General features: G+C 61.8%; 2 protein-coding genes across 4 annotated transcripts; both read right to left on the bottom strand.

Moving 5' to 3' along the window:
- Positions 1–2,120: 2,120 nt before the first annotated feature.
- On the bottom strand, positions 2,121–6,349 carry NDUFS8 (NADH:ubiquinone oxidoreductase core subunit S8). Of its 2 annotated transcripts, none has more exons than XM_079787924.1 (7): positions 6,281–6,349; positions 5,132–5,189; positions 4,992–5,042; positions 4,407–4,496; positions 4,144–4,316; positions 2,389–2,517; positions 2,121–2,305 (listed from the first exon to the last, which is right to left on the bottom strand). In XM_079787924.1, the coding sequence occupies exons 2-7, from the start codon at positions 5,187–5,189 to the stop codon at positions 2,174–2,176; spliced, it is 633 nt and encodes a 210-aa protein (XP_079644050.1). In that variant the 5' UTR covers positions 6,281–6,349; the 3' UTR covers positions 2,121–2,173. The 2 variants fall into 2 exon arrangements, with proteins under 2 accessions (XP_079644050.1, XP_079644051.1); XM_079787925.1 differs by lacking the exon at positions 6,281–6,349 and adding an exon at positions 5,596–6,241.
- Positions 6,350–7,335: 986 nt separating this feature from the next.
- ALDH3B1 (aldehyde dehydrogenase 3 family member B1) lies at positions 7,336–23,543 on the bottom strand. Of its 2 annotated transcripts, none has more exons than XM_079787537.1 (10): positions 23,239–23,543; positions 18,203–18,365; positions 14,681–14,791; positions 14,417–14,537; positions 14,041–14,126; positions 13,620–13,701; positions 11,491–11,877; positions 10,706–10,872; positions 8,777–8,876; positions 7,336–8,254 (listed from the first exon to the last, which is right to left on the bottom strand). In XM_079787537.1, the coding sequence occupies exons 2-10, from the start codon at positions 18,362–18,364 to the stop codon at positions 8,064–8,066; spliced, it is 1,407 nt and encodes a 468-aa protein (XP_079643663.1). In that variant the 5' UTR covers position 18,365; positions 23,239–23,543; the 3' UTR covers positions 7,336–8,063. The 2 variants fall into 2 exon arrangements, with proteins under 2 accessions (XP_079643663.1, XP_079643662.1); XM_079787536.1 differs by lacking the exon at positions 23,239–23,543 and adding an exon at positions 22,570–22,955.
- Positions 23,544–27,119: the final 3,576 nt, after the last annotated feature.

Genomic DNA, 27,119 nt, shown 5'->3' with positions numbered 1-27,119 from the left:
CCAGAAGCTGGAAAACAATTCTGGGCGGCGTGGGGCGTGGAGGCCCTGAGACACGGGCGGAGACACGGACCACCGCCAGCCAGGCTTGTCTACGCGGCCGGGCTGGGGGAGGTGCTGAGCCCAGGCCCCGCTGGGGGCTAGAGAATGGGATCCCCACCACCTAGAGGGCTCGCTGGGCCTATGGCTGATGGGACCCCAACACCCTCAGGCCTGGGGTCCAAGATCCGCCGAGGTTCCAAGACAGCCTGCTCCCCACCTCTCGACCCCTCCGTCTTAGTGAGGCCTGTGACACCTGGTCCTTACACCTTCCGGCCTGACCACCAGAGAAGCGCTCTGTGCCCCAGGGTGGATGGCTGCCCTCTCTGGGCCTCTTCCCTCAAGGACAGCAGGACCCGGAGGCCAGGCAAGGCTGTATTCTACTTGGGCCCTGCTCCCAGCGTGTGCTGGCCAACGCTCTGTGCTTAACTGTTGCTCCACGGGCTGTGGGGTGTCCCAGGGACCTGGCTGACTCAACTCCAGGGGGTTCATCGGGTCCCAGCACTGAACTGGGGCTCACAGCTACCCAGCCGCCTGCACTTTGGACAAACCAGGACCATATCCACTGGGGCGCAGGGGCCCCTCAGCTATGGTGATCCTTGAAAGTCACACTGAGGGGTAGGAGTGAGCAAATGGAACCCCAGAAACAGGGCTGGAAACTGAGTCACAGCCAAGGTCAGCACCCAAGGGAAGTGGGGGATATTTGGGACATCCTAGGGTTGTTCCCAGAGGGAACCCTCAACACAACCAGAGCACCAGTGTGTGTGTGTGGGGGTGTGTGTCTCAGGTCCATAGTGCTGGGTGCAGGGGACACCGGAACGCTATCGTGTTACAAAAGGGCGTTAGAGCTGTAGTCCTGACACAGGAAAACGGGTTAGTAAGGGAAGAACGGCATCAGGAGCGGGAACGACAGTTTAATAAGTGTTCTAGTTACCTGTGCCAACAGGCTCCGTGCCCATCCTCTAATGCTGGTTGTCTGGGAAGTGATTTGGGGCTTTTGAGCCCCTTTTGCGACTGTTTGCAAGCGCTTTGCCACCAGGACCAGTGGGGTGGACTCCCAGGCACTTCCTGGGCTCTGGGATTCCCTTCGGGTCCTACACTTACTTCTCATTTCTGTGCTGTTCCTTGGGCTGTGGGGGCCCAAAAGCCTTGGCCAGTGTTGGGGTCCAGCCTGGCCCAGGGGTCAGCAGTGATCTGGGAAAAGGGGATCCCTGGGCATGAGCTGGGGAAAGGCTGGGTTTCTTTGCTGCAGGCCTTCTCAGAGCCTTGACTGTTAACATGCAGTGCTTGTCCCAGTGAAGAGACTTGGAGCATTTCCCACACTTGGTGACCCATGGAACCCCCTCCCACTTCTTTCCAAGATGATCTTGGGAAATGAGTGTTTATAACAAGTACTTCTGGAATGATGGAGCTCAGACTGAGTTAGTTTGTTCATTGGATATAGGCTGTGTGATTGAGCAAATCACTGCCTCTCTCTGAGCCGGCTTCCCCACTGCTCAGCACACACAGAAGTCCTTACAGTGCTCAGCACCAACTTCCAGGGGCTCATTTTGACTATTCCACCGGCACTGGGCTTGCTTCCCAGAGGGAACCACACCACTTCGCTGGGATCGCAAAGCAGGAAGTCCTGAGCAGAAGCCAAGCCGGCAGCCTGGTCTGGGGAACTTGGCAAGAAAAGGGGATGTGGCTGGAGGTGAGGCAAGGCCAGCTCAAGGTCAGCAGAGCCTGTGTCACCATCTCGTGACTGTCATCCCCAGAGCAGGCTTCACTCTGACCAAAAAGAATGATCTGGCATTTCTGAGTTTCTGCCATTGACGTGCTTCTGCCTGAGACTGTGGGAAGCTCTATGTCCCAGTGCTTAGTTGTGGGAGCCCTCAGGAGAGGGCAGGCCCAGGACCTAGCCCGTGGACACCCCGCATCATGGGAACTGGAGCTGACTGCGGCCTGCTGAGCCCGGGGAAAGTGCCTGGAAAGATGTGTGGCCAACAGGGCTGCTGTGGGCTGGAGCCCAGCCCCAAGGAGGGCCTAAGGGGAAGGCCGGGCTGGCTCAGCTGGCGTGGACAGCGGATACATGACAGAGGCGGTGGGGGTCAGAGCTTCTTTATTGGCAGCAGGGCCGCGGGCCAGCGGGACTGCGTCACCGGTAGAGGTAGTCGGCCTGGATGTTGGCGGCGATCTCGGCCTCCCACTTGTCCCCGTTGTTCAGCAGCTTCTCCTTGTTGTACAGCAGCTCCTCGTGCGTCTCCGTGGAGAACTCAAAGTTGGGGCCCTGCGGGTGGGGGTGCAGGCGGCCATGTCAGGCCTCTCCAAGGAGCTTCTGCCCCAGCCTCCCCCACCCCAGGGCCCACTCACCTCGACAATGGCATCCACAGGGCAGGCCTCCTGGCAGAAGCCGCAGTAGATGCACTTGGTCATGTCGATGTCATAGCGAGTGGTCCGGCGGCTGCCATCGGCTCGCGGCTCAGCCTCGATGGTGATGGCCTGGGGAGTGGCTCAGGGTGCTGCCATCTGCCAGTCTCCCCCAGCTCGGAGCACAGGGTCCCCCCCTCACTGCTCATTTCCACCCCCAAATCTGCACAGGCCTGGCCCCTTCTGGCACTCATCCCCTGGGGCCTACAGAGCGGACCCTCTGTCATCACTTTCAGCCCAATCTGCCCTTCCTGACTTGTCTCCCAGCAGGCCGCCCGTCACGTCACCTCGTCACCTTGTCGGCTTCTCCTTAGCATTTCCCCAAGATGGCATCTTTCTTGTTTGTTTGTTAACCGGAGGACACGAGTCTCAGGAGGGGAGGGCTGTCGCTGTTTCTGCAGCGTGGAGCCGCTCAGTTCTCCTGGGTGTATGCTGAACAACCCCACTTACATCTAGCTTCCCCACTGATGGACCAGAAAACAGAGGCTCAGAAGGTTGAGGGGCTCCCCTAAGCCACACAGCAAACGAGGGGCAGAGCCCAGACTTGAAGGCCAGTCCTTAACTCTCAGTTCCTGGGTACAGCCAGGAGGATCTTCAAAGCGGTGTGGCAAAGCCCTCACATGCCCACCACTCACAGTGGGACCTTCGGCTGGTAGCCTTATCTATAACAAGGGGGATAGCCCTGGCCAGTGTGGCTCAGTTGGTTGGGCGTCATCCGTGCACCAAAAAGTCACTGGTTTGATTCCTGGTCAGGGCACATGCCTGGGTTACAGGCTCGATCCTAAGTAGGCGTGTGTAGGAGGCAGCCTGTTGATGTTTCTCTCTCCCTTCCTCTAAAAATCAATAAAAACGTATTTAAAAACAGGGATAACAATCTCTACTTCCCGGAGTTGCTATAAAGATAAGTCAAGAGCCTGGCACAGTGCCTGGCTTGCGGACGGCACTCGCTCCAGGGAGCATCACTGCTGTCGTGTGTTGGTGGCTGGACTGAAGACGTCAAGGCGACAGCCTGGGGCCTGGAGGGCCTGGGAGCGGCCCAGAAGGCATGCTCGGACTCAGAAAGGAGCCGTCCTGGGTCATGGACACGTGGTCCCGGAGCAGCCCCTGCGAGGGGGTCGCTGTGCCTGCTGGGGCTCCCGCTGGGCATGCCATGGGTCTGTCTGCCATGACTGGTCTTTCTGTTTCTACACAACCAGGCCCTGCCTTCGGGCCATCCACGAGGGACCCTCCAACTGAACCAAACACGGGGGTTCAGGGGAGCAGTGACCAGGGACAGTGACAGCCTCGACTGCGGTTTGCGTGTCCTTGGGTCTGGCCCTGTGACAGGCACAGGCAGGGCTCCTGAAACTGCTGCTGTGCCTGGGGAAATGGAGACCCTCGGTGCCACCCTGTGGCTCACAGGCCTGGTGTCACATCCCTGACCAGACCTCCAAGGGCAGCACCTGGTGTCATGCGGACTGCTCAGGGCTGGAAGCTTCCCCTGCTGACTCAGTGACTCACCGACTCTGAGCCGGCCCCAGCGACAAGGCCTCCTGGTTCCCATTCACAGTGGGACGTGGCTCAGAGAGGGAAAGGGCGTTTCCTGAAGACACACCTGGCAGCGGCCAGAGTTCTCAGCTTCCCTCTCAGCAACAGGCTTCCACCTCCCTCTCCCCAAAACAGGGGCCAGGTGGCGGTCAGGTGGGGTCAGGGGCTCACCTGGGCCGGGCAGACAGCCTCACAAAGCTTGCAGGCGATGCAGCGCTCCTCCCCGGACGGGTAACGGCGCAGCGCGTGCTCCCCACGGAAGCGTGGGCTCAGCGGGCCCTTCTCAAATGGGTAGTTTATGGTGGCTGGCTCCCGGAAAAGGTAGCTCAGGGTCATGCCCAGTCCTGTGGGCATCATAGGCATGGTAGGTGAGGCCCTCATCCCTGACCACTGGGTCCCACTCTAGCCCGTCTGGCCCTCCCCCAAGGGCCCACCTCGGATGAGTTCAGTCCACAGAAGGGTCTGAGCTGCCCGGTCAGTCACTGACTTCATGTCCATCGAGGGCTCTCGAAAGTTCACGTACTCTGCAGGGGAAACAGGCAGAAAGGCCTGTGGCGGTGGTTCGCACAGCCTCACCTCCCCCGCCACGAAGGCAGCTCAGGGAGATGAGCCCCACCCCTCTGGCAGGTACAGCAGCCCCAGGCGCTTGTTCATTCACCAAACCTTCCCAAACCGGGCTCTGGCCCGGTGCCTGTGGAGCCATCTGAGCCCAGGAGCTGAGGGCTGTGGGAAGGGGCTTAGGTGTTGGGGTCCTGATGAAGAGGCACGGGCACCCAGGGCGCACACCTGGCATTCTCTCCACGCCCCCCACAGGGGAGCTCTGAGGTCACACTGTAGCTGAAGGAAGGCCCCCACCCCCTGCAACGAGAGACTCTGTTCCCATGGATCCTCCTCCTCATTTTACAGAGTGGAAACTGAGGCTCCGAGAGGGGAAGACACTGGCAAAGCCAGGCCTCCTCCCCTGCCTCTGGCAGGACCACGGTCAGGAAGGCCCGAGGCTCCAGACGCCAGGGACTCACTGTAGGTGGCTGCCACTGCGCTGCTGTGGAGGCTCCGGGCACTGGGATGTCCTGCAAGGAAAGGGGCTTTGCTGTGCAGCTGCGACCTCAGGCCAGGACACTGGCCCCCCGGCACCCAGGGAAGGTTCTCTTGGTCCTACCTGCACGAACAGCCTGGGCCAGGGCCCGAAGCACCGTGGGTGTAGTCAGGCAGTGCATCTGCGGGTATGAAAAGGGAGGGAGGTATGATGGGTCCCAGACCTGGCCCCCCAGAAACTCAGGCTCTGCAGGAGACCTACCCTTGACCTCAGGGCCACTGTGTCATCTTGTCTCCCACTTAACCCCATTCCTGTCAGAGGCACAGATGGCCTTCCTGTCCCCAGGTATAGCACCTCTCAGCCTGCCAACGTGACAGCTCAGCGTGAGACAGAGCCCACGTTCTATCTTCTGACCTTCTAAGAAACCTTTCAAATCCATCTCTCCTCCCTCCCCCACCAGTGCTCCTGCCTCCCAACTCTCCCCTCCTGTCCATCCTCCCAACGCAGACCCGGACAACACTGCCAGCGGCCACCTGCAGCGACTGCGAGGTCACTGCACCAACGGCCCACTGTGCTAGGGGCCACTCAGTTATCTCGTCCTTACGAGGATCCCACGAGAGAGGCACAGATGAGCAGCTGCAGCTCGGCTGTGTTAAGTGACTTGCCCAAAGTCACGCTCCAGGCGGTTGGGACCAGGACCCGAATCCAGCAGACCCCTCCCTTTCCATCCCCAGCCCGCCCCTGCTGGAAACCGAGGCTTAAATAACCCTCAAGATCGAACTCCTTTCCCCAGCACCAAGGCCCTTCTGGAACTGTCTCTCAGACTGTCAAGTGACCCTGGGCAGGTGGGGTCACCTGGCCTGTTTCCTCCTATGAGAAATGGGGGATCGTAAGAACGAAGGGAGTTCCTACAAGCCAAGGGTTTAGCCCAGAGCAGGGCACTTAGCGGGAGCTCAAGACTGCCCCTCCCGTGACCTGTGACTTCTAACGGGTCCGTTTCTTTTGACCACTAACTTCAGTTTAAGGCACCCAACCCATCTTCTTCGACCTTCCCTATGACCTCTGACCCCAAGGACGCAAGCGGCGCATGCGCCCTGAGGAGGCCAACTTCCAGGTCCCTCTGCTGCACGCTCAAGGGCACAAGGACGGGGGTCTAAGCGGGCCGAGATGAGGCCCAGGGGCAGAGCCAGCAAGACCAACAGAGGCACCACACTCGCTCCCGACGCCGCGCTGCCCAAGCCCGGCCTTAGCAGCGGAGCCCCAGACACCCACCTTGAAGCGTTGCCACTCCTTCCCCTACCGAGCGGCCTGCTCGCCGAGAAGGCGGAGCCTACACCCTTGGATGCTGCCATTGGACCGGCTGGTTGCACCGTCTCCGCGCTGACTCCTCTTGGTGTGGTCTGATTGGCCAGCGGCGCAACCGAAGAGGCGGGACGTAGAAATAGCTTTCCTCTGATTGGCTATGGAAGAGCAGGCGCTTGAAGTTATGTTTAGCGCCGCCATGTTGTATCGGAGAGACCAATAAGCGAGGATTCCGAGACACTAGGGGCGGGACATCCGGGGCGTGGTTTAGGGAGCGGTTCCGGGCCGGCCTCCGCGGGGTGTGTGATAAAGGTGGTGAGAATCGCTTGTGGCGCCGGTCCGTGCGGGACTCCACCCAGGCGGCTTTATTTTACCCTTACAAAGCCCTGGGACGGTTATTACCGCGTTACCAATGGGGGAACTGAGGCACGGACTTGTTCATTTTGCCCACGCCCTAGGCCTGCGAAGTGCAGCTCCCTGAACCGAGTCCTCTACGTGACCCGACCCTCACCAGCCACCAAACCTGTTTCCTCTCGGTGCCTAGTGTGGCGGACGGACCCCGGAGGCTGCGGGCTCGGAGGCGGCCCTGAGGCCTCCTGTGTCTGGGAGCAGGGGGCGGGGGAGGTGGGCTGGGAGGGCTGAATGCGGGCAGGAGTTGAGCAGGCCAGCGAGGGCAGAGAGAGCATGCCCGGGTGTGCAGCGGTCCTCCCGAAAAGGACGGTCACGTGCGTGAGCAGAGGACGAGGACAGGCCACGCGTGCGAGCACGGGGCCATGGCGGGGCTTCCAGCCAGGTTTGCAGGGTTTCACGCCGCGGGCTCTCTGGGAGGATCAGTGGGTAAACTGAGGAGCAGCGGGGCCTGGGGAGAGGGTGGGTTAGGGGTGGCCCTGAGCGCAGTGGTTAATGTGTGGATCCGGGAAGTTGTGTGGTGTCACAGAATCATTGGGACTCGCTGAGAGGTGGGGCTTGGTAGATGAAAGGGGGGGGGGGGGGGGGGGTGCCGAGCAGGAGGCTGGTGAGTTGGGCTTTGTGGCTGAGTGTATGGGGGACCGATCCATGGCATCCGGGCCCAGAAGGATGAGCAGGACAGGGAGTAGGATGAGTCCAGTGTGGGACATGGTGCGGATAAGGCGCCTGGGGCTGGCCACTTGGGGGACAGGAGTGTGTTCAGAGCTCCCGAGAGCCTGAGCTGAAGGGGAGGGAGATCCCCCTGCAGGCGTCTCAGCCTGAGCTGGAGGGAGAGAAGAGGCAGGCAGCTGCACCCCACTTACACCAGGAGACAGGATGTCTGGAGCTCGGGGTCAGCAGCTCGTATTTATTAAGCTCCCAAATGTAATCTCACAACCATCTGAGATACTGATTGTTAGTCACCTCCACTGTACAGATGGGGAGCAGCTCAGGACAGGGACGCCCGGGTCACAACAGGTCCGCGATGTGGCCTGGACCGGATGTCCACCCCCTTCCGCACCCTCCTCAGGAAGGCCGTGGCCCACAGGTGCCCATGTCTGCACCCGGGATGCAGGTGCCTAGCATTGAGGTTTCCATCCTAGTTTGGGGGCAGCTGAGGAGGAGGCTGAGGGCCAGAAGATGGAAGGCCGAGGAGGAGGGCAAGGCCGGGCTGGGCTGGGCTGGGCCCTGGCAGGTCTTTTCATCCTTGTGCCCTGGACCCGAGGCCACATCTCCACCCACAGGTGACAGGAGGACTCGGACATTGCCAGGAGGGGCACTTGGTACCCTGGTGCCCGAGGTGGGCTCAGAGCAGGGTGCACCTGCAGCTCTGGGCCTTCATGGCCACCAGCAGCACCCTCAGGTTGCGCGGCGAGTAGGGTGGGTAGCGGATGGAGTAAATCTTCTCCATTCTAGAGCTGCGCAGCACGCAGGCGCGGTGGTGGGAGAAGGTGTCGAAGGAGAACTTGCCGTGGTAGCTGCCCATGCCGCTGGCCCCTGTACAGTGGCACAGAACGTGGCAGTCAGGCCCTCAGAGGCGTCATAAGACAGATGTGGGCTCTGCCAATCACGCAGTGCGACCTGGGTGGGCTACTTCACCCCCTCGAGCCTTGGTCTCCCCATCTGTAAAGTGGGCTGGCTCATCATGAGAGACTGGGTAAAGGGCTTAGCCCTGAGCTTGGCACCAGCTCAATAAGCGGAGACACCAGGTGCCCTGCCAGGTGTTTGACCTATGGCATGTGAGGACCTGGCAGAGCCCGGTGTGGCCGGGCAGCAGGCAGGGGAGCCGGAGAGGAGGCCGGGGCAGGAAGGGCCGCCTCCGGAAGCTGCCCGGCCCTCAGTGGCCAGCAGGGGCCTGGGAGCTGTGGGAGGTTCTCATGGGGATTTCATGGGGAGTGGTAGGATCAGATTCACTCCCAGACAGACCCCCACGCTCATATGTCAATGCAGAGGCAGGTCTGGAAGGTTCTGGGGCCATCAGTCTGTAAGGTAAGAAGGCAGGGCTCTGCCCGCACCTACCCACTCCTCCGAAAGGCAGGCTGGCGAGGATCAGGTGCATGAAGCCGTCGTTGCCACAGAAGCCCCCGCTGCTGGTCCGGGCCAGCACCTGCCTGACCACCTGGGCACAAGCAGCAATGAGGCTGAGTGGCTGGGCAGCAGGAAGCCAGCCTGCTGCGCCCCACCCCCGTTCCAGGGGCTCCTTCCAGCCCATTAGGGCCCCAGGAAGGGTCTGAGGCCACTACGTGACCCGAAGGGGGTGATGGGCCCAGTGGAGGGCATCGTTTCGCAGCCTGCCACCAAACTCCCAACTCGGGGCATGTTTCCGAGCATCTGCTCTGGTGTGAAGGGTGCTGGGGACACACTCAGGCCCCAGGGGGAGGTGGGAACCCAGCGTTTGCCTGGGGACATGCAGAGTGCAGGGGAGGTGCCAGGTAGTCAGGGAGGTGCCCCAGGAGAGGGATGTGATGCCTGTGGTGTCTCAGGGGGGCAGAAGTCATTCAGGCAGAGACGAGAAAGGCCCCCCCCCAGGCGTGCAGGGCAGGTGGGGAGGCTGAGGGGCAGGGAAGCGGGGGTTGGGGACTCTGATGTGTGGCACAGGGAGGTCAGACACAATCACGTGATCAGATTGGTATTTTAGAAACATGAACTTGGCCTTCGCTTGCTTTTAGGAAGCCCTTTCCTCTTCGCTCTGCAGGTTTATTTGAAGAATGAGAGGGAAAAGGTTAGTAGTCACTAATTGTCATTATGTTCCGTTCCAGTGTGTGACCCTCAGATGACAGCTGGGTCAGAGCTCGCCAGTGGTGGGCAGAGTGGACCCCCCATCAGTGGGCTCAGAGGTCAGTTGAGACTAGCAGTCATGACCACAGAGGGTGGAGTGGGGGGACGTCAGTGCTTCGAGAGGAGTAAGAATAAGTCGTCTGGGGGAGTCAGTGCCTTAAGGGTCCCTGCATCCTGGGACCAGGCCTGGGCAGTCAGAAGCTTGAAAGCCTCTATGCCAGGTGACCCCCATTCCCCAAACCCCGTGTTGCTCTTTCTTATGTGAACATAATCCTGATAAACCAGGGCTCCTGGAGGAGCGGCTGATTGTAGGGCTGGTGGAGAAATTAGGAGGTGAGCCGGAGGCGGCTTGGAGACCGGAAGGGAAAGGAAGGAGGTGGAGAAAAACAGGATGGGCGGGTCTCAGGCACAGCAGCTTCCAGTGAAGCAGAGAGACAGGCCAAAGGAGGAGGACAACTACACACACCGAGGACCCGGCTTGGGTCCTGGGGCAGAAAGAAAAACTGGCGAATCTGGATCAAGTGTGGAGTCCAGTGAACAGTACTGCGCCAATGTCCGCCCCTTAGTTTTGACCAATGTCAGGGCCCTTCACCGGGGAATTGGGTGTGTGGTATATGGTCCCTGGGCCATCTTTGTAACTTTTCTGTAAGTCTAGTTATTCCAAAATAAAAAGCTTATTTTAAAAAGCATTGTCGAGTCTCAAGGGGTCTCATGAGAGCTGGTTGAGGAGGGAGGTGTGCCCTGAACTGGGGGTGCTACCCTTGAGGCGCTGGGGCTGCCCCAGGGGCTTGAGCAAAGTTGAGGCAGGAGGTGAGGGGCCAGGAGTGGGGACCAGGGCCCATTCTTGGCCTATGTGTTCTGGTCCTTCACCCTCCTCACTCCTGCCCATGTGTGTGCCTTCCATGAGCTGGGCACTGAGCAGGGAGGGACACTAGCCACCAGGCCGAGATGGAGGAGGGCTGACCGAGGGGCCCTGGATACTGGAAAGCGTGGCCTAGAAGCAGGGGAGGGATGTGGCTGCTCCCGAGGGAAAGGGCAGAGACAGAACCAAGATTGCCACCAACCAGGAACTCCTGTGCTGCCCAAGGGGCCAGGACCCCGGCCTCCCTCCAGGTCCCTTGGTCCACTGCTGGCACCTGCCCCACCTGTCTAGGCCTGCCCGGGCCGCACCTGGCTGCTGTTGGAGAAGGCGTACAGGGCCAGGGGCTTCTCCCGGCGGTTGATGAAGTCGATGGCCTCGTCCAGGCTCCTCACGGTCACGATGGGCAGGATGGGCCCGAAGATCTCCTCCTGCATCACCGGCTCCGTCTCCTGCACGTCCACCAGCACTGTGGGGGCTGCCCGGGCACAGGGGGCGGCTCAGCCCTGGGCGTGGGGCCTCGGACAGGGCCCAGGGACCGGGGCTCCAGCTCGGGGATGTTCTAGGGAAGAGAGTCTCCCCACGGCCCTGAGCAGTGACCAGGAGCCCCGTGCCCAGCCGTGGTCTGACAGTCTCAGGGTGACTGGATCTCAGAGCCCTGGAGCCCAAGGTCCCAGGCCCCAGCCTGTTGGAGCAGCGGCGTCCCCACGGAGTCGTGCGGCCCAGAGGCTGGGGCTGCTTCGTGAGGACGGCCCAGTGGGTGCACAGGCCGGGAATCGGCTCACAGGACCCGGGGTCACGGCTGTGGAGCAGCAGGTGCTGGGGCTGAAGCTGGGGATCTGAGGGTTCGGGAGCCTGGACACTGGGCCCAGCTCCGAGAAGCAGGGCTTGGACCCGAGGGTGGGGTCACGGGGTCACAGGCTCAGACCACGGCGACATGTGGCGTTAGTGTCCGGGAATCGTGGCAACGGCCGTGGACCTGGCTGGGCTCCATCAGTGGGGCCCTGGGAACCTCAGGGCCCAGCCTCGGCCCAGCTGTGGCCTCAGCGAGGAGGGGCCTTAGCCCGGGGCCCCGGGTCGGGAGCGCGGGACTCACCAATGTAGCGGTCGCTCTCCTCACTCTGGCCCCCGATGGCCACGCGGCCACAGCCCAGCAGGCCCCGGAGCCGCTGGAAGTGCTTCTCATTGATGATGCGGCCCAGGTCTGGGGAGGCCCTGGGGTCTTCGCCATAGAAGCGGGCGATGGCGCTCTGCAGGGCGGGCACCAGCCGCTCCTGCATGTCGGGGCTGCACAGGACATAGTCGGGGGCCACGCAGGTCTGGCCGGCGTTGAAGTAGCGGAAAAAGGCCACTCGGTTGGCCACGATCTGGGCGTCGCAGTTGTCGTCCACGTAGCAGGGGTTCTTGCCCCCTAGCTCCAGCGTGACGGGCGTCAGGTGCTTGGCGGCTGCGGCCATGACAATCTTGCCGACTTGAGGGCTCCCTGTGCATGAAAAACCCCGAGTGACCGTCATTCACCTGGACCTGGTGGGATGGCCTAGGTTTGGGGACTGGGATCCCTCAAGGGGGCTTCACTACCTGCCCTGTGTCTCATTGGCCATCCCGTGCCAATCACTGCACTAGCAGGACCCTCTGCAATGCCCCCTACCTGCCCCCCCCCCCCCGCCCTCCCTGCTTCTGATTTCTGACTCCCCCTGCAGGTGTCTCACGCACTGCCCTGCATTCCTCACACTTCACGCTCCTCTAGGACCCCCCACCCCCCTTAGCTGGTTTGGCTCAGTAGATAGAGCGTCGGCCTGCGGACTGAAGGGTCCTGGGTTCAATTCCGGTCAGGGGCACATGCCCGGGTTGCAGATGTGGGCTTGATCCCCAGTAGGGGGCATGCAGAAGGCAGCCGATCAATGATTCTCATCATTGATGTTTCTATCTCTCTCTCCCTCTCCCCTCCTCTCTGAAATCAATAAAAATATATTTTAAAATAAAACAAAACACCCCTCAACCCTCGGAGACTCCTATCGCCGAGGCCGAGGCCAGAGTCCAGCTGCAGCTGCGGACATTTGGGTCTCTCTCTCTGAGCCGACCTGGCAGCCTTGCCACCTTCTGCACCCACTCCTCCCTCCCCTCCTGGCTTGTCCCGCCCTCTCCTCTGGGGTGATCTCCTGGGTCTCACAGCGCACTCCTCCTCTCAGCCCCCTGACCCTACGCCCAGGCTTCTCCCTCAGCTCCTCCTGTCTTCGCAAACATCTCCTTGTCTCTGAGGACTCCTGACCACTCCCCCCCCGCCCCCCCCCGCAACCTCCCCTTATTGAATTCCACTAAGGCAGTGGTCGGCAAACTCATTAGTCAAGAGCCAAATATCAACAGTACGATTGAAATTTCTTTTGAGAGCCGAAAACCAACTTCTGCGCATGGGCCACGAAGTTTCAGTCGCACTGTACGTGCGCGCCTGAACATGGTATTTTGTGGAAGAGCCACACTCAAGGGGCCAAAGAGCCGCATGTGGCTCGCGAGCCGCAGTTTGCAGACCACTGCACTAAGGCCTCCCCACCAGTGCCCTTGGGGTGCCTGGGCGAGGGCTGCTCTCCATAGTCCACTGAGTGAGTAAATGAACGGCCGCTTCCCAGGTCACGTGCCACGACAAAGGCTTCTGTGTGTCCTCCAGACAGGCCGGTGCCTTGAGGATGGTTCCAGTCTCCAGGTAAGAACACCAAGGCCTGGCCTGGAGCCAGCCTGGGGTCTGCCTGCCTCTGTACCCTCCGTCCTGGGGGGCCAACGCCCGAAACCCATCGAGCTGTGTGGCATGATGGTGGAGGTTGGGTTGGCACCCTCCCGGCTGCCTCTTTCTATACCTCCCACCCCCCAAAATCGGCAGGAACAGCTGAGGACCCTGGCCCCTCTGCTTCCATAGTCCAACCCTGGCCAGTGGGTGACCCAGGCTGGACACCGAATCTGGAGGTCTGTGCCCAGGGGAGGGTCCCAGTCCTCCTGAGGGTCCCCGGGTCCAGCGCTGCTCCCATCCTCCTCCAGGAGAGGAGCGAGCTTGTCCTGCAGCCCCAGGGCACCGCTGGGCACTTGTCCCTCTGAGTTCTGGCTACCCACCTGCCTTGGTACTTGTGGCCTCTCTCAGGGTTGGGGACAAGACCCCTCAAGGTGGGGCTAGTGCAGGCGCCCCCCCCCCCCCCCCCCCCCCCGTCCTGCCCCAGGCGCCTGCAGCAGGCTCCTCACCCGTGAAGAAGATGTAGTCGAACTTGTGCTCCAGCAGCTGCCCTGTCTCCTCGGGCCCGCCCATCACCACGGCAAAGCAGCTCTGCAAGAGGGACAGGCAGAGGGCTCCCCCTGGGACCCAGTCTGGACTCTTCCCTCCGAGCCTGGCCTGAGCCAGGACTGCCCAGGCTCTCGGTGGGCTTCAGGGGGGTGAGGTGGGGAGAGGGTCTGGGGCCCGGCAGGGCTGGTGGGAAGGCTGAGGCCACGGTTGGGGGCATAGGGACCCCCAGGAGACAGGCTACTCAGAACACTGCCGTGGTTGCCACCCCTCTGTGTTACTAGGAGGGAAACTAAGGCTGAGAGGGGTGGTGACTTGGCCAGGGCCACTCAACCCACAGGAGGCAGGAGTGAGGTTGGAACTGGGGCCGCCTGCTCTGCTCACCCGGTCCAGGTATTGGGGCAGCACCTCGACCAGGATCTTCTCGGTGTTCTTGCTGATCTCCGAGGGCTTCAGCACCACGCAGTTCCCTGCAGGGCGGGGCGGGGCCGGGCAGAGCTGGGCGAGGGGGAACCATGCCAGGCCTCACTCACTCACTCCTCACACCTGCAGGACAGGTGTCGGCCTCACTCTGCCTCCAGGTGAAGAATCTGGCTCAGAGAGGTGACATGCAGGCCCAAGGCCCAGCAGCCCGGGGGCGGTGAGCCAGATGCCAGCCAGACTTCCTTAGCCACCTGGCGCCACCGCTCCTCCCTAGCTCTGCGGGCTCCATGAGGCCATGAGGGAGGGGCCGGGTGGAAGGTGGAGGCTGGGCTCTCACCTGCAGCGAGGGCGCCCACCAGGGGCACCAGCGACAGGTTCAGGGGGTAGTTCCAGGGGGCGATGATGAGCACCACGCCGAAGGGCTCCTTCCGGATGAAGGCGGAGTCCAGCTGGGTGGCCTGTGCCGGGGCCAGCGTGGTGGTGAGGGGTGAAGGTCTGAGACTCCAGCCCCTCAGCACCACCCTTCACCCCAGGGGCTGCCCAGTGGGTAGCCCCCCCCACCCAGAAGCCCACATGCCTGCCCTAGCCCAGGCCCGCTCACCAGGTTCTTGGGCACGGTCTCATCCTTCATCCAGGCCCGCAGGTTCCTGAGGGCCAAGTTAATCTCGCCCTGGCTGATGCTGATCTCAGACACCTCCGACTCAAAGGCTGACTGCAGGGGGGAGGGGGGCAGGGTCGGCAGGTGGCCAGAGCCCTGGAGAGGGCACAGCCTCCTCTAAGCAGAGCCTGCTTCTGTTTCCTCATCCCCTCACTCTCTCCGTGGTCAGTGAGTGCTCACAGTGTGCAGGGCCCGTTCTGGAGCCAGGGATGCGGCCGCGGCCGAAACAGACAGAAAACCTGCCCTTGGAACTGCCATCGCAGGACAGTCAGCGTGACGATGACAACACAGGCGACTACCTTGGCAGGAGTTGGTGCAATGGAAAGATGAACAGGGTAAGGGGATAGAGACTGCTGGGGTGTGTGTGCGCGCGTGTGTGCGCGCGCGCGCGTGCACAAGTGTGAACAAGTATGCATGTGTGTGCAAGCGCACGAGTGAGTGTGTGAATGTGTGCATGTAGGTACGTGTTTGCTCTGTTTATGACAGATGTTCGGTGCCTGGCTCTGGGATGAGGTTACATCTGAGCTGTGAAGAAAGGGAGTGGGGAGCCCATGAATATGCGGAGGCAGAATATTCTAGGCAGAGGTCACAGCACGTGCAAAGGCCCTGAGGTGGGCACAGGCCTGCTGTGTTCCCGATTGGCCAGGAGCAGAGTGGGTGAGGCGATGGGGCCAAGCAGCCGAGGTGAGGACTGTCAAGCGGAGTAGGGACAGGACCTAGCTTAAGTTTTAACAGGATGGTCTGTGTGTCCCACCATGGCCTGCTGTGTGCATACCAGTCAGCAGGGGACAGGCATCCTGGGGTAAATGCCATCAGGTCCCACAACCTAGGGGCCAGGCCTCACTGTCAGATTTCCAGGGCAAAAGGGAGGAGAGACATCAATAGGGACATTGCCCTGGTCTTGGTCTCCATGTGCCTGTCCTGCCCCTACCAGGGAGGAGAGACCCCGTCCATGGGCTGCAGGCTGCATGAGGCCCATAGTCAGGGACACAGGAGCCAGGCTGTCCTGATGCCTGAGACTTGGTCATCACAGCACAAGCTCCCCCCTGCTAGAGGGCAGGGCAATGGTCCAAGGGGTGCCAGGCGGTTTGAGGATGAACTGAAGGCCAGAGATGGGGATGCCCTGCTCAGGGTCACTCAGCAAGCAGGTGGCAAGGCCAGGGCCAGAGCTGAGCCCCGAGGGGAAAGGGGGGGGGGGGGGGAGCTGGGACCTTGCAGGAAGATGCCACTCGCACCAGCGCTTCTAGGAGCTAACCAGGGTTCAAGCATGCTTCCCCCACACCTGTGAGCGCAGCCCAGGCTCCTGCCCAGTGAGCTGTGGGCCTGATCACTGCACCTGGTAGGTCACCTATGGCCCGAGTGAGGTTTGGGCTGGTTTAAGGACCCTCCTGAACACCATGATTTTAGAAGAGTAGGCTGTTTGTTTGTTTTTGATTGAAATTCTTTATTGTTTAAAGTCTTGCATCTGTCTCCTCCTCCCCTCTCCCCCCCCATTGACCTCTCGCTGAGAGTAGGCTGTTTCGAGCCAGGGCTGTGTGTTCTCTGTGCCTGCTCTGGGGTGACCGAGGGTGGCCACCCGACCTGGAAGGCCCTTTGGGGTTAACTGAGAGGATTCATGCAGAATAGGGCAGGGCAGGTTTGGGGACAGAACTTGCAAGACCAGAGGGAGGGACCAGGTGAATTTTCTGGGCCGCTGCTCCCTTTGTGGGGCCGGGCTCCTGGGGCTTGAGGAGCTGGGATGGGAGGCGGGAATGAAACCTGAGCCAGAGGGAGAAAGGGACCAGACAGACAGTCAGCTCAGGTCTCCGTGGAAGGGCAGCCGGGCCAGCAGGTGGGTGGTGGCAGAGGCTCCGTGGCGGTACCTGTCCCCTACCACGCCCAGGGAATGGGATACTCCCCACAGGGAGGCAAGGCCAGCCCCTCGAGATGGGGAGAGCGGAGGAGAGCATGGACGGAAGCCCTGGTTTCATAAACGGGACAAGAGATAATTCCAGAAAGGGCGATGAGGTGCTTGGGTGTCACCTGGCTACGGCACGGTAACGAGAAGGTTTGCCGACTCCGAGAAGGGAGCAGGTCTTAGCAGGAGGCCACCCTCTCAGACAAGTCTTCCTGGCCAGCGTCTGCTGTCCCTGTGGAGCGGGGACCCCTCATCCACGACCCCAGGTGCTCCGAGGCACTAGTCTTGAAGTCTGTGGCTGCTCCAGGGACAGGGCAGGCACCTGGCTGGGTGTCTGGGAAGAGGGTGGGTCCCAAGGAGCTGCGGAGGGACCCCTGGCCCTGCTGGCATCCGGCACCTGTGTCTCTATGTGACCTGAGTGGAGCGGCTGCCCACTGGGAAAGTGGGGGAGGAGGAAGGGCAGGGGAGGGGCTGGTTGACCCTGAGGGTCTGAAGCAGGCCCAGAGCAGCAAGGGGTGGACCCCAGGGGTCAACGCAGAGTCCCGAGTGTGGGCTCAGGAGGCCCCAGGCCCTTCCTTGGACAGACTCGGGCTGAGGACTAAGACAAGCTCAGGACAAGCCAACATGGGACTGTCGTTGTCCCCTGGGGACAGGAGGTGACCACCGGGCGGGTGGGCAGCCAACATGCACCAAGCACTGAGGTCCCCTCCCAAGTGTGAAGGATCAAAACACCACTTCACCTCGCTGGTTGACAAGGAGCCTCAGGCCTGGCTCTGGGGGCTCCAGGTGGTGAGGGGCTGGTGGGACGCAAGGGGTGGGTCTGGACACTGTGGCCTTTGCAACAGGCACAGGAGACATTTTTCCAAAGGACCCGCTGGACAGCTGTCCCAGGGCAGCTAAGCAGATGGGCCTGTCAGCTGAGGAGGAGGGGGCTGCCTACGGGAAAGTGCATTTCTTGGAGTCCAGCCACGGCTGCTGCTGGAATTGGGAGGGGCTGAGCCTGAGCTACTGTTAATGAATCGTAATGTAAATATCTGTGGGTCGCGACCCACAGGTTGAGAACCGCTAGCAGGGTTGCCTAAGACCATCGGAAAACACAGATATTTACATTACGATTCATTAACAGTAGCAAAATTACAGTTATGAAGTAGCAACGAAAATAATTTTATGGTTGGGGTCACCACAACATGAGGGACTGTATGAAAGGGTCGCGGCATTAGGAAGGTTGAGAACCACTGCACTAGATAGTCTCTCCGTGCCGTCACCACGCTATGTGGTTATCTATTTGCTGTCATGTTTGGTCAGAAGGCCAGCTTGCTGGGCACAGGGACTTGGTTTGATTCTCTGTTGCATCTCTAGATCCCAGAACGGTACCTGGCACATAACAGGTGCTCAGTAAATAGCCGAGTGAACGAAGGCATGAGTGAATGGATGAATGGAGAGGACCGGGCTATGGCACAGCAGAGGGTGGCGTTGGATGGGCTCTTAGCTCCACTTCACAGAGGATGAAGCTGTCACCAGGCCCCTTGTCCCAGCCCCCCGCCCCTGCCGCCTCCGCCGCCCCTCACCTTGCGCAGGTCCTGCGCCAGCGCCTCCTGCAGCAGCTGCTTGTGCTCCTGCAGGAAGCGGCCCAGGCCCTTGAGCTGCGCAGCCCGGAACTCCGCCGGCTGCGTCCGCCCGGAGCGGAAGGCCTCCCGCAGCCGCTGCAGCGTGTCCTCGAAGGGGTCCATCCTGTGAGGGCAACGGGGAGCATGGGCAGGGATCCCCACCTTCTCAGGCACCTGCTCCACCCTCTCCTGCACCCATGTGGGCTCACAGACACCCTCACCGGACTGGCGTGTAACCCCAGAGGGCCAGGGCTGGCCCTGTTTACACACACACACACACACACACACACACACCACACCACACCAATAAAAGCACAGACAGCTCCCCGTGGTCAGTGGACAGGGGAGCCCCGGACCCTGCGGACTGGTGTGGGCTCGGGGACAGCTACTCCTCAGCCCCTAAGGGTGGGCAGGCAGCCAGGGACCAAACAGAAATCAGCCCCCAGCCAGGGCCCCGCCCCTTTCCAGTGCCCCTCCTGGAGACGGGGCTGCCCTCACCCTGCCAAGCCTGGAGTGACCAGGAGGAGTTTGATAAGGAGAGGGACAGTCCACCAACCGCCACCACAGCCACCACGTGGGAACATTCCAGACACAGAATGCTCTGTTCCCCACCCCCGCCCCCAGCTGCGGGGGGGGGGGGGGGGCGGGCATTGCCAAGGGTGGCGGTGGCTCAGAGGGTGACAGAGAGCAGGGGCCTCCTCTCCCTGTTCCCGAAAAAGACAGGGAGAGAACGGCCTCCCAGAGGCCCTGCTGCCCACCCCAGTGGGGCCAGCCGCTGTGTTGGAAGAGCCCCTAGGGAACAGTGGGGACAAGGGGTTCAGGGGCAGTCATCAGCCAGGGCTGGCGGGTGGGGTAGAGGCCCCGATGTTCCCCCGGGGCCCCACCTGTTTACTTGACAGAGGAGTGCTCTGCGGAATACATCCCTTGGCCTGGTGCCAACGACCCGGGGGACCCTTTCCTCCTGCCCCTCTGACTTCCTCCTTTCAGGTCTCGGCTTGCCTGATGCCTCCTTCAGGCAGCCCGCCCTGGTTACTCCCTCCCACACCCCACAAGGCCCCTTGGCTCTGCTCCCGCTGCACCGGGTTACATGTGTAACACATACCCGTTTCATCCTGTCCTCCTCCCTGGATCTCCCCCTCCTCTCCACTCCCTCCTCCCACTAGACTTAGCGCATCACTGGGGGTCCTGGCACCCACTCTCCTGCTCGTTAGGGGGCAGTGAGGGCACCACCAGCTGGCGCGGTGTTTATCAAGGGCGAGTCCAGTCTGAGCCTGGGCGGCATCCGTGCCTCCAAGGCTGCCCGCGGTTGTGCAATGGCTGCTGTCACTGTGCCTTCCGCTTTCTGGAAGCGAGCCTGCTGCGGCCCACAGGATGGCGGCCTAACGGGCCTCGGCGCCGAGAGCCTGGCCGGAGCCCTCGCCGGCCCACTGGGTGCGCCGGGGCCAAGCGGACCCCACAGGCCTCCGGCTCTGGTTGGGAGAAACTGGGCAGTTACCTCGGGCACCATGGCCCTTAGAGAGGGTGACGGTGTGGCAGAAGGGGACGCGCTCAGAGCCCCTCCGGGCCCCAGGCTCCACCCTTTTTCTGGGAGGAAGGCGCCCTGGCCCTGGGGAGACCCAGGAGCAAGAGCCTGCGGCCTCTGGACCTGCATCTGGGCTGGTGCCCCCGGCTCTGCCCCTTAATGGCCTGACCTTGGGCGAGTCCCTCACCCTCCCTCCGCCTCAGTTTCCTTGTCACAAGGTGGGGACGAGAGAGCGCCTGCTGTCCTCCTGAGGATTAGGAAGCGTCTTCCTGTGAGCAGGGAGCGCCCAGGAAGCCGCGGTTATTTCACACGGTGCTCCTCCTGCCCCCCTCCTCCCCCCCCCCCCCCCCCCCCCCCCGTCCCGCTGCCACTCACAGACTTCTGATGGCGGCTGAGGGCACAGCACCCCACCCTCTCCTGCCTCCCAGGGTATCTGCACTTTCCTTAGAGTCTCGGCAGAAGCCACAAAAATGTCAGGCGCGCACTGGGCTCTCGAGTGGAGTGTGCACTTCAAGGTGCGAGGCTCTGAGCGAGGTGAGGGAGGCAGCTCTGCGGGGGGCGGGGGCGGGGTGGGAGGGTGGAAATCTGGATGGAACCTTCCAGCAGCCTCTCTTGGCAACCCTGAGGCAAACTCACCCGATATTGCCCCCTGCTGGTTGGTCACTCTGGACGGAGGCCCCCAGGAGCTGCCCGCTGGGGAACAAGGAGCTGGGCACAACCCAGGCGTGCAGAGAAGCCAAGGCTGCCTGCCACCGGGATCTGGGGGGACCCTGGGCCTGTGACCTCGCAAAGGACCCACAGATGACAGGGTTCCCCAAGTCCACCCCCCATCCTGGGCACATCTGAGCTGCCGAAGTTCATGAGAAAGGCAGGTTCCACCCTGGCGTTTGGCTCAGTGGATAGAGTGTCGGCCTATGGAGGGTCCAGGTTCGATTCCGGTCAAGGGCATGTGCCTCGGTGTCAGACTCAATCCCTGGCCCTGGTCAAGGCCTGTGCGGGAGGCAACCAATCAATGTGTCTCTCTCACATTGATGTTTCTCTGTCTCTCTCCCTCCCACTCTCTCTAAAATCAACGGGAAAATATCCTCAGGTGCGGATTAAAAAGCCAGGTTCCATCGCCTGCACCCGAGTGACTCACTTAACCAGGACAATGCTCTCCCCACTGGAGGAGATGGAGATCAGGCACAGACAGCAAGGAGCCTGCCTGAGGCCCCACCCCCCACCCGAGGCTGGGCGGGGAGCCGGGCAGCCTGTCCCTGCGGAGATGGGGCACCTCGGCCGGCCTCCGCTGCAGACCCCGGGCCAGGGTGTGGTACCCAGCCGGGGTGGGAAGGCATGTTGTCTGTATCCTGCTCCCTTGGCCTCTGGCCCCTCACTGTTCCTGACAATCCCCCCTCTGCTTCCCCCTCTTGCCTCATCTGAGGCCCCGGGGCTGGTAGGCCAGGGCTCTCGGGGGCACGGACCTCACAGCAGGCTGAGGGGCCACCCACTCAGCTGTTTCTGTCCCGGACCTGCTGCTTCTGGGGGTGGCCCAGGAGTTGCTAAATCGCTGGATGGTGATAAGGGACAGGCCTGTTCCCCTGGCCTGGGACCTGGGGAGGACGAAGCAGGTCCCCTCAAGGCCACAGGCCTGGGATTCCTCTAATAAGAATAACCAAGTGTCACCGTGCCAAGCTCTGTGCCAGCCTGGGTGTAGCTAGAGCCCGGGGCCCCGAAAGAAAGCCGAGGCCCAGAAAAGTCACATGGGCTTGAGGAGGGGGATGGAGGGGTGGGCACCCAGGTCTGCTGGCTCCAAGGCACCATCGCAAATCTCCTGCTAGGCGACCTCGGGCAGGTGGCACGGCCTCTCTGGGGCTCTCTCTCCCTGTCTGTGAAATGGGGGTGGCGCCTGCAGCTGCCCCGTGTGCTGCTGGGAGATTCTGTGTGCCACGCTCTGCCAGGCCGAGCCCTGAATGCTCAGCGACGATGTCTCTGAGCGGTTGTATTCAGACTGTGAAGGGCAGCTGCACAGGGGTTTGGGGCGGAGACGCTGGGGTGGGAGCCCGAGGAGAACTGAAGCCAGGGCTTCAGCCGGAGGCCCAGGTCGGGCCGGGTGCAGAGCTGGGGAAGATGACCGAGGTAAACAGGGTGGCTGGGGACCCTCTCAGCTGCCAGAGGTGGAGGTCACGGACCAGCCTCGAAGCTCCTGATTCCAATCTGATCTTAACCTGGATTTCCACAAGGTCCCTGAAGCTCTGGGCAGCTGCCCCCCTCCCTTCCCGGAGGGCCAGCCCGCCCACGGAGAGGCTGCGCTGGGCCCCCTTGCCCGAAAAGCCCCTCGATGACCAGTTCCTCATGCTGCGCCCAGGAAATGCAATGCGTGTTGCCAAATGCATGGCTTGACCCCCCACTCCAGGGATGGGGTGCTCTCCCTCCTGGGAATGCCAGGTCCAGAGCTGGGGCCCTGGGCTCCCTTACAGGATGTGTAACCCCAGAGAGAGGAAGGGTGGTGGCCCAGCTCAGACAAAACGAGGGTGCCTGCTGTCGGCCTGGCCTCAGCGCCCCCCCCCCCCACACACACACACACTCGGATCTCCCCTCAGCCCCTCCCACTCCCCTTTAGATCTCAGCACAGGGAAGTCCCTCCCTCCTTCCCCTTTCTCCCCAGGCTGGCGAGGAGTTCTGAGGACAGAGCCGGTCTGTGCAGTGGCCGGGAGTGGCCTGCCTGCCTGGGCTGCCAGCACCGGGAGTCCTGAGCCAGCCCACCAGCCAGGCCCCTGGCCCCGGCTGCTCGCCGCTCTCTCCCGGCCTCCCCAGGACACGGTACCTGAGGCTCTGCCAAGCTGTCCTTCCTCCTGGCGTCCTGCTCTGTGGCCAGCCTGCGTTATGAAATGTCCAAGGCTGGGCCTGCCCTGGGGCGGGGCCGCCCTGGCCTGGAGCCTGGGCTGAGATTCACGGCCACCTCCCTCCCTGTGCCGGAAAGATGTGACCCCTGCTGGCCCTGTTCTGGCCCGAGCTAGATCCTGGCCAGAACAGAGACTTCCTCCCCTAAGTCCCCACAGAGACTCTTATCAACCCTCCAGGCGATGGTTCCAGACAGGCCCCTGCCCTTCCCCGGGCAGGCACGTACGGCTTTTCCCTCACGTGTCTGGGACGGTCCCACCCGGTGTCCCCATCCTTCCTGGCCCGTCTTATGTAACTCCTTGGCGCCTTCCACGAATCCACATCACCTGGCCACTGCCCACGGCGCACCTCATGGGTAAGTCTCCTTAATGAACCCTGGAGGCAATGACAGGGTTGCCAGCCTCCTAGTTGGTCTCTCAGCCCCAGGGAGCTCTGAGCTGAGGGGTCAGCCCCAGGCCCGGTGGTAGGGACCCAGGCCCAGCTGGAGAAGGAGGCGGGACCGGGCGGTGGCTCTGAGGATTATGCTGTGGGGTGGGGCCCAGTGGCCTGGAAGAGGAAGGAAGACCCTGCCGCCCACACACGCCCAGCTCACCTGAGTCTCAGTTTCCCATCTGCAAAACGAAGAGGCAGATCCCAAGATGGCTGGAGTCCAGGAACACAAGCTCAGGGCCACGCCCGCCGCGCGTCTGCGTCAACACCATCCACACCTCATCGAGCGCCCCTCACGGAGCCGGCCCCGCAGCCTGACATTTCACCCGGAGGAAATGGAGTCCCGGAGCGGAGACAGGACTGGACCACACAGGGCACGGGTGGCAGGGCTGGGACCCCCCGGGAAGCGTGTTGCTGCGAGCAGGGCCCGCGTCCACTCCTCGGTGTCCCCTCCCCGCCGGGGAGAGCGCCGCTCTCTGCCCTCTCGGGCAGCCGTGTGATGACAGGTGTCACCATGGAGGTTCCTGTGCTCCGCTCCTCAGTGCCTGAGCGGGGCCGGGCCCTGTCCTTTGCCCTGCCCTGGCCTCCACCCCCTCGCACCTGTGGGAGCCAACACAAAGCGGGCGGTTCCCCAGCAGCTGCTGGTGTCAGACAGGCAGGTGGCTAGGTAACAGGTGTGGGGGCAGGAACATCCGTTGTGCCATCACCCTGGGCCAGCTACCCTGGACCTGCTGCCACGGTCCCCGTGCCCTTTTGCCTGGGTGCCCTGGATCTGCCTCGGATCCTGGCCTGGGGCCTGCGGGCCGCCCTGCCCCTGGGAGAAGCTCCTTGCCACCCCCACCCTCCCTGCTCCCCCTGCCTACCTGGGAGGGCCGGAGAGGTCTCCTGGCCCACACCTGCTCTGGCGGCCTCTGGAGGCGTTAGCCACTTGGGACAGGGGTCAGGGCCTGCAGGGGCCCCGTCCTCTGTGAGGGATGGAGCCCCCCAGCCGCTGCCTGTCACGTGGCTCAGCATGTGACAGCCCAGCCCTGCTGTCTGGAGCTGAGCCAGGCAGCGGCAGAGACAGAGGCAGCGGCAGAGCTGGCTCCAGGTGGGGCTGGGCTAGGGCTGAGCCTGGCAGCCCATGGCTAGGAATCAGGCTCAGAGAGGGACAGCCACTGGTCTAAGGCCACACAGCAAATCAGGGCCCCAGCTGGGGAAGTACTGGTGAGTAGGAGGCGTGTTGCAGGATCTTGAGGGGCCCCTCCCTAGCCAGGGATCTCCCCCTGCAGGGGCTACTCCTGAGCTTGTCATGAATTCAGGGACATCCTGGAAGGCCCCCCAAAGAGGCCTGACCTCCTGGCACAGGGGTCCTGACTGGGGCTGGCAGTGCAGCCCCCAGTCTGAGGGGCACTGTTCTTGGGGAGGATTAGGGGCCAGTCCTCTCCCTCTCTGGGTTGGATGCCTCTGTTACAGATGAGACAGCAGCTCAGAGAGGAGCAGGGACCGGGCCAGGGCCACAGCGAGAGGGACCACCGGGGGTTCTAGGCCCCCAGACCAGACTTGCCGGCCCTCGTTTAGGAGCTGGGTGGGAAGGTCACCCTACTCCTGGGAGCCCCTGAGCTGGACATGTGGGTGCCAGGCGCTGGGTAGGGTCCGTGGCACATCTCGGCTCAGGGGCCTCCCCACAGCCTCTGATGATCATCGTCCCCATGGCATTTCGTTTTAAAAAGCGGTAAAGACCCGCCTCGGTGCAGGGAGGTGGTGTCGGGCGAGAGCACAGTGGGCCCAGCAGGCTCCTGTTTGGTCCGCGATGCAGGAGCTGTTGTTTCAAGGTGTTCGCATCGCGAGCAACATTTGTCTCCTGTGTGCTTCTCTGTAAGGACAGCCCCGATGTCATAATGAGAACGAAGAATAAAATCGATTCCAGAGAAAGTCATTTAAAAACATTCCTGGGGGTGTGACAGTGAGGGTTTGCAGCCTGGATGGGGCGGGAGGAGCCTGCCTCCTCCTCAGGTCTGTGTCCTGCGGGCCACGGCCGCCGTGTTTGTCTGGATCCCCCAGGCCCGCTCACAGGCCGTCCCAGGGCGGGAGGCTGAAGTGGGGGAAAGCGGTGTCATCAGCCTCCAGAGCGTCAGGGGCATCCAGGGGCTGGTCTGTGGGTGCTGGGACCCTGAAGGAGCCAAGCCACGCCCACGTGCCTCGGGGGGAGGGGGGGAAATCCCGTGGCTCTCAGGCCCCGTCTTCCACTAGCGCCTCCCATTGGCCGAATCCAACCAGGAGCCCGTTGCCCAAGTATTGGAAAGCCCCTGTCTCAGGAGCAGTTTGCCAGTCGCATCCAAACCCCACGTCTGGACTGATCTGGCCATGTGTTCTCGCTAACGGACAGTTACTGAGCATCCGCGGGGTTTGGAGCCTTGGGGTGGAAAGCGCTGCCTTTCACATCCATCTGATGAGCACTGGCAAGGCGGAATGGCTCCTTGCTCCTTGGGACATGCATGTTTGTATTCTCTCTCTCTCTCTCTCTCTCTCTCTCTCTCTCTCTCTCACTCTCTCTCTCTGTGTGTTTTAAAGAATCAGGTTGTTGTGGGTTTTTTTGGTCATTTGTGTGTGTGTGTACATATATACTTTTTTCCCCATAAAGTTAGAACAGTGTCATTAACCATTGTGCCATAATGTCAGGTTTTGTAACAAGCTACCAGAAAAATGTTCTGAAGTAAATCAATTCTAATAAAGAAATTTAAAACTAAATTTCGTTACCAGGAATGCACATGTAACAAGGACTTAAGGTTAAATACTCAGCTGTAGCCCTAGCTGGTTTGGCTCAGTGGATAGAGTGTCGGCCTGGGGACTGAAGGGTCCCAGGTTCAATTCCAGCCAAGGGCACATTCCCTGGGTTGCGGGCTCAATTCCCAGTAGGGGGTGTGCAGGAGGCAGCTGACCAATGATTCTCTCTCATCATTGATGTTTCTATCTTTCTCTCCCTCTCCCTTCCTCTCTGAAATCAATAAAAATAGATTTTTAAAAAATAAATAAATACTCAGCTGTAGAGTAACCTCTTTGTCAGGCAGGGACTGTGAGACAGAGAAACCATGCAACATTAGGGAAATCAGCACGTAAGAAGTAGCCGCTATCCGTTGAGCGCGTGGCTGGGGTGGGTGTGGGAGACATTTGGGACACCTCGGCACTGGTGGGCCTTCCACGAGGCAAGCCACCGCGCCCCTCCCGCCTTCTCTTTGCTTTCTGGTTGTTTCTTAAAACACTGACTCCTCTCCTCTTGGGAGGAAGACGCAAAACCTCCTTCTGGTGGGAGATTCAAAACCAATGGACTCAGCAAGCCTGTCCCTTCTCCCCCTGAGCAGACACGCCCCCCGGAGACCTTTCCCCTTCCTTGTAGGGCACACACCCACTCAGGGTGACCCACACTTGGCAGCTCCAAGCCCACCCCCTGGGCCTGCGACTTCCTCCTCCCGCCCCGCCCAGCGGTGTCCCCGACCCCGCCAGGCCCCAGCCATGGAGGACCAGGCTCCCGGCTGGGAGGACGCCCTGGGGACCCTGCTTCGTGGGGAGGGCCTTCCCAGACCGTCCCTCCCCGGCTCGTCCTGGGCTCTGTTGGAGCCAGCGGGGGAGAGGTGGCTGCCGGCCCAACGCACTTGGCTGAATTGCTTCCTTCCTTAGTGGCTCGGGCGGCGAAGGGGACAGAGAGGGGGGTCCCTTATGGACCGGAGATGCTAGTCTATCCCCAGGCCCAAGGGCCCCTTTCCAATATGGGTTGAGAGGGGCGCACTCCCCGGAGGAGCTAGGGGTCCGTCTTGGTGTCTTCCTCACTCGGTGCAGAGCCTGTGGGCCCCGGCCGCCCACCTTCTGCTCCATTAAGCCCGCGCCCTGAGGACGCACTGCCGCCTCCCAGCCCTCTTCCCTCCGCCTGGACACATCTCCGCATCCTCCAGGGCATCCAAGTCCACTGCCCCCACCGGCCTCCTGCACCTCCTCATCCCTCCCCCACATTACCCCCCCCGCGGCCTCCTGCACCTCCTCATCCCTCCCCCACATTACCCCCCCCCG

This window comes from Cnephaeus nilssonii, assembly GCF_951640355.1.
Source record: "Cnephaeus nilssonii genome assembly, chromosome: 13".
Taxonomy (NCBI): domain Eukaryota; kingdom Metazoa; phylum Chordata; class Mammalia; order Chiroptera; family Vespertilionidae; genus Cnephaeus; species Cnephaeus nilssonii.
This window is presented reverse-complemented; position numbering and strand designations above follow the sequence as displayed.

Bases quoted from the DNA above. Each gene is read 5' to 3' on its own strand.
- ALDH3B1 (XM_079787537.1), bottom strand. From the start codon at position 18,364: ATGGACCCCTTCGAGGACACGCTGCAGCGGCTGCGGGAGGCCTTCCGC. The intron at 14,792-18,202 runs GTGAGGGGCGGC...TCCCCCCTGCAG, and splicing joins TGGCGCAGGACCTGCGCAAG to TCAGCCTTTGAGTCGGAGGT. The intron at 8,877-10,705 runs GTGCGGCCCGGG...GCTTGTGCCCAG, and splicing joins CCTTCTCCAACAGCAGCCAG to GTGGTCAGGCAGGTGCTGGC.
- NDUFS8 (XM_079787924.1), bottom strand. From the start codon at position 5,189: ATGCACTGCCTGACTACACCCACGGTGCTTCGGGCCCTGGCCCAGGCT. The intron at 4,497-4,991 runs GTGAGTCCCTGG...TTTCCCCTGCAG, and splicing joins CGCAGTGGCAGCCACCTACA to AGTACGTGAACTTTCGAGAG. The intron at 2,518-4,143 runs GTGAGCCCCTGA...GCCACTCCCCAG, and splicing joins AGGCTGTCTGCCCGGCCCAG to GCCATCACCATCGAGGCTGA.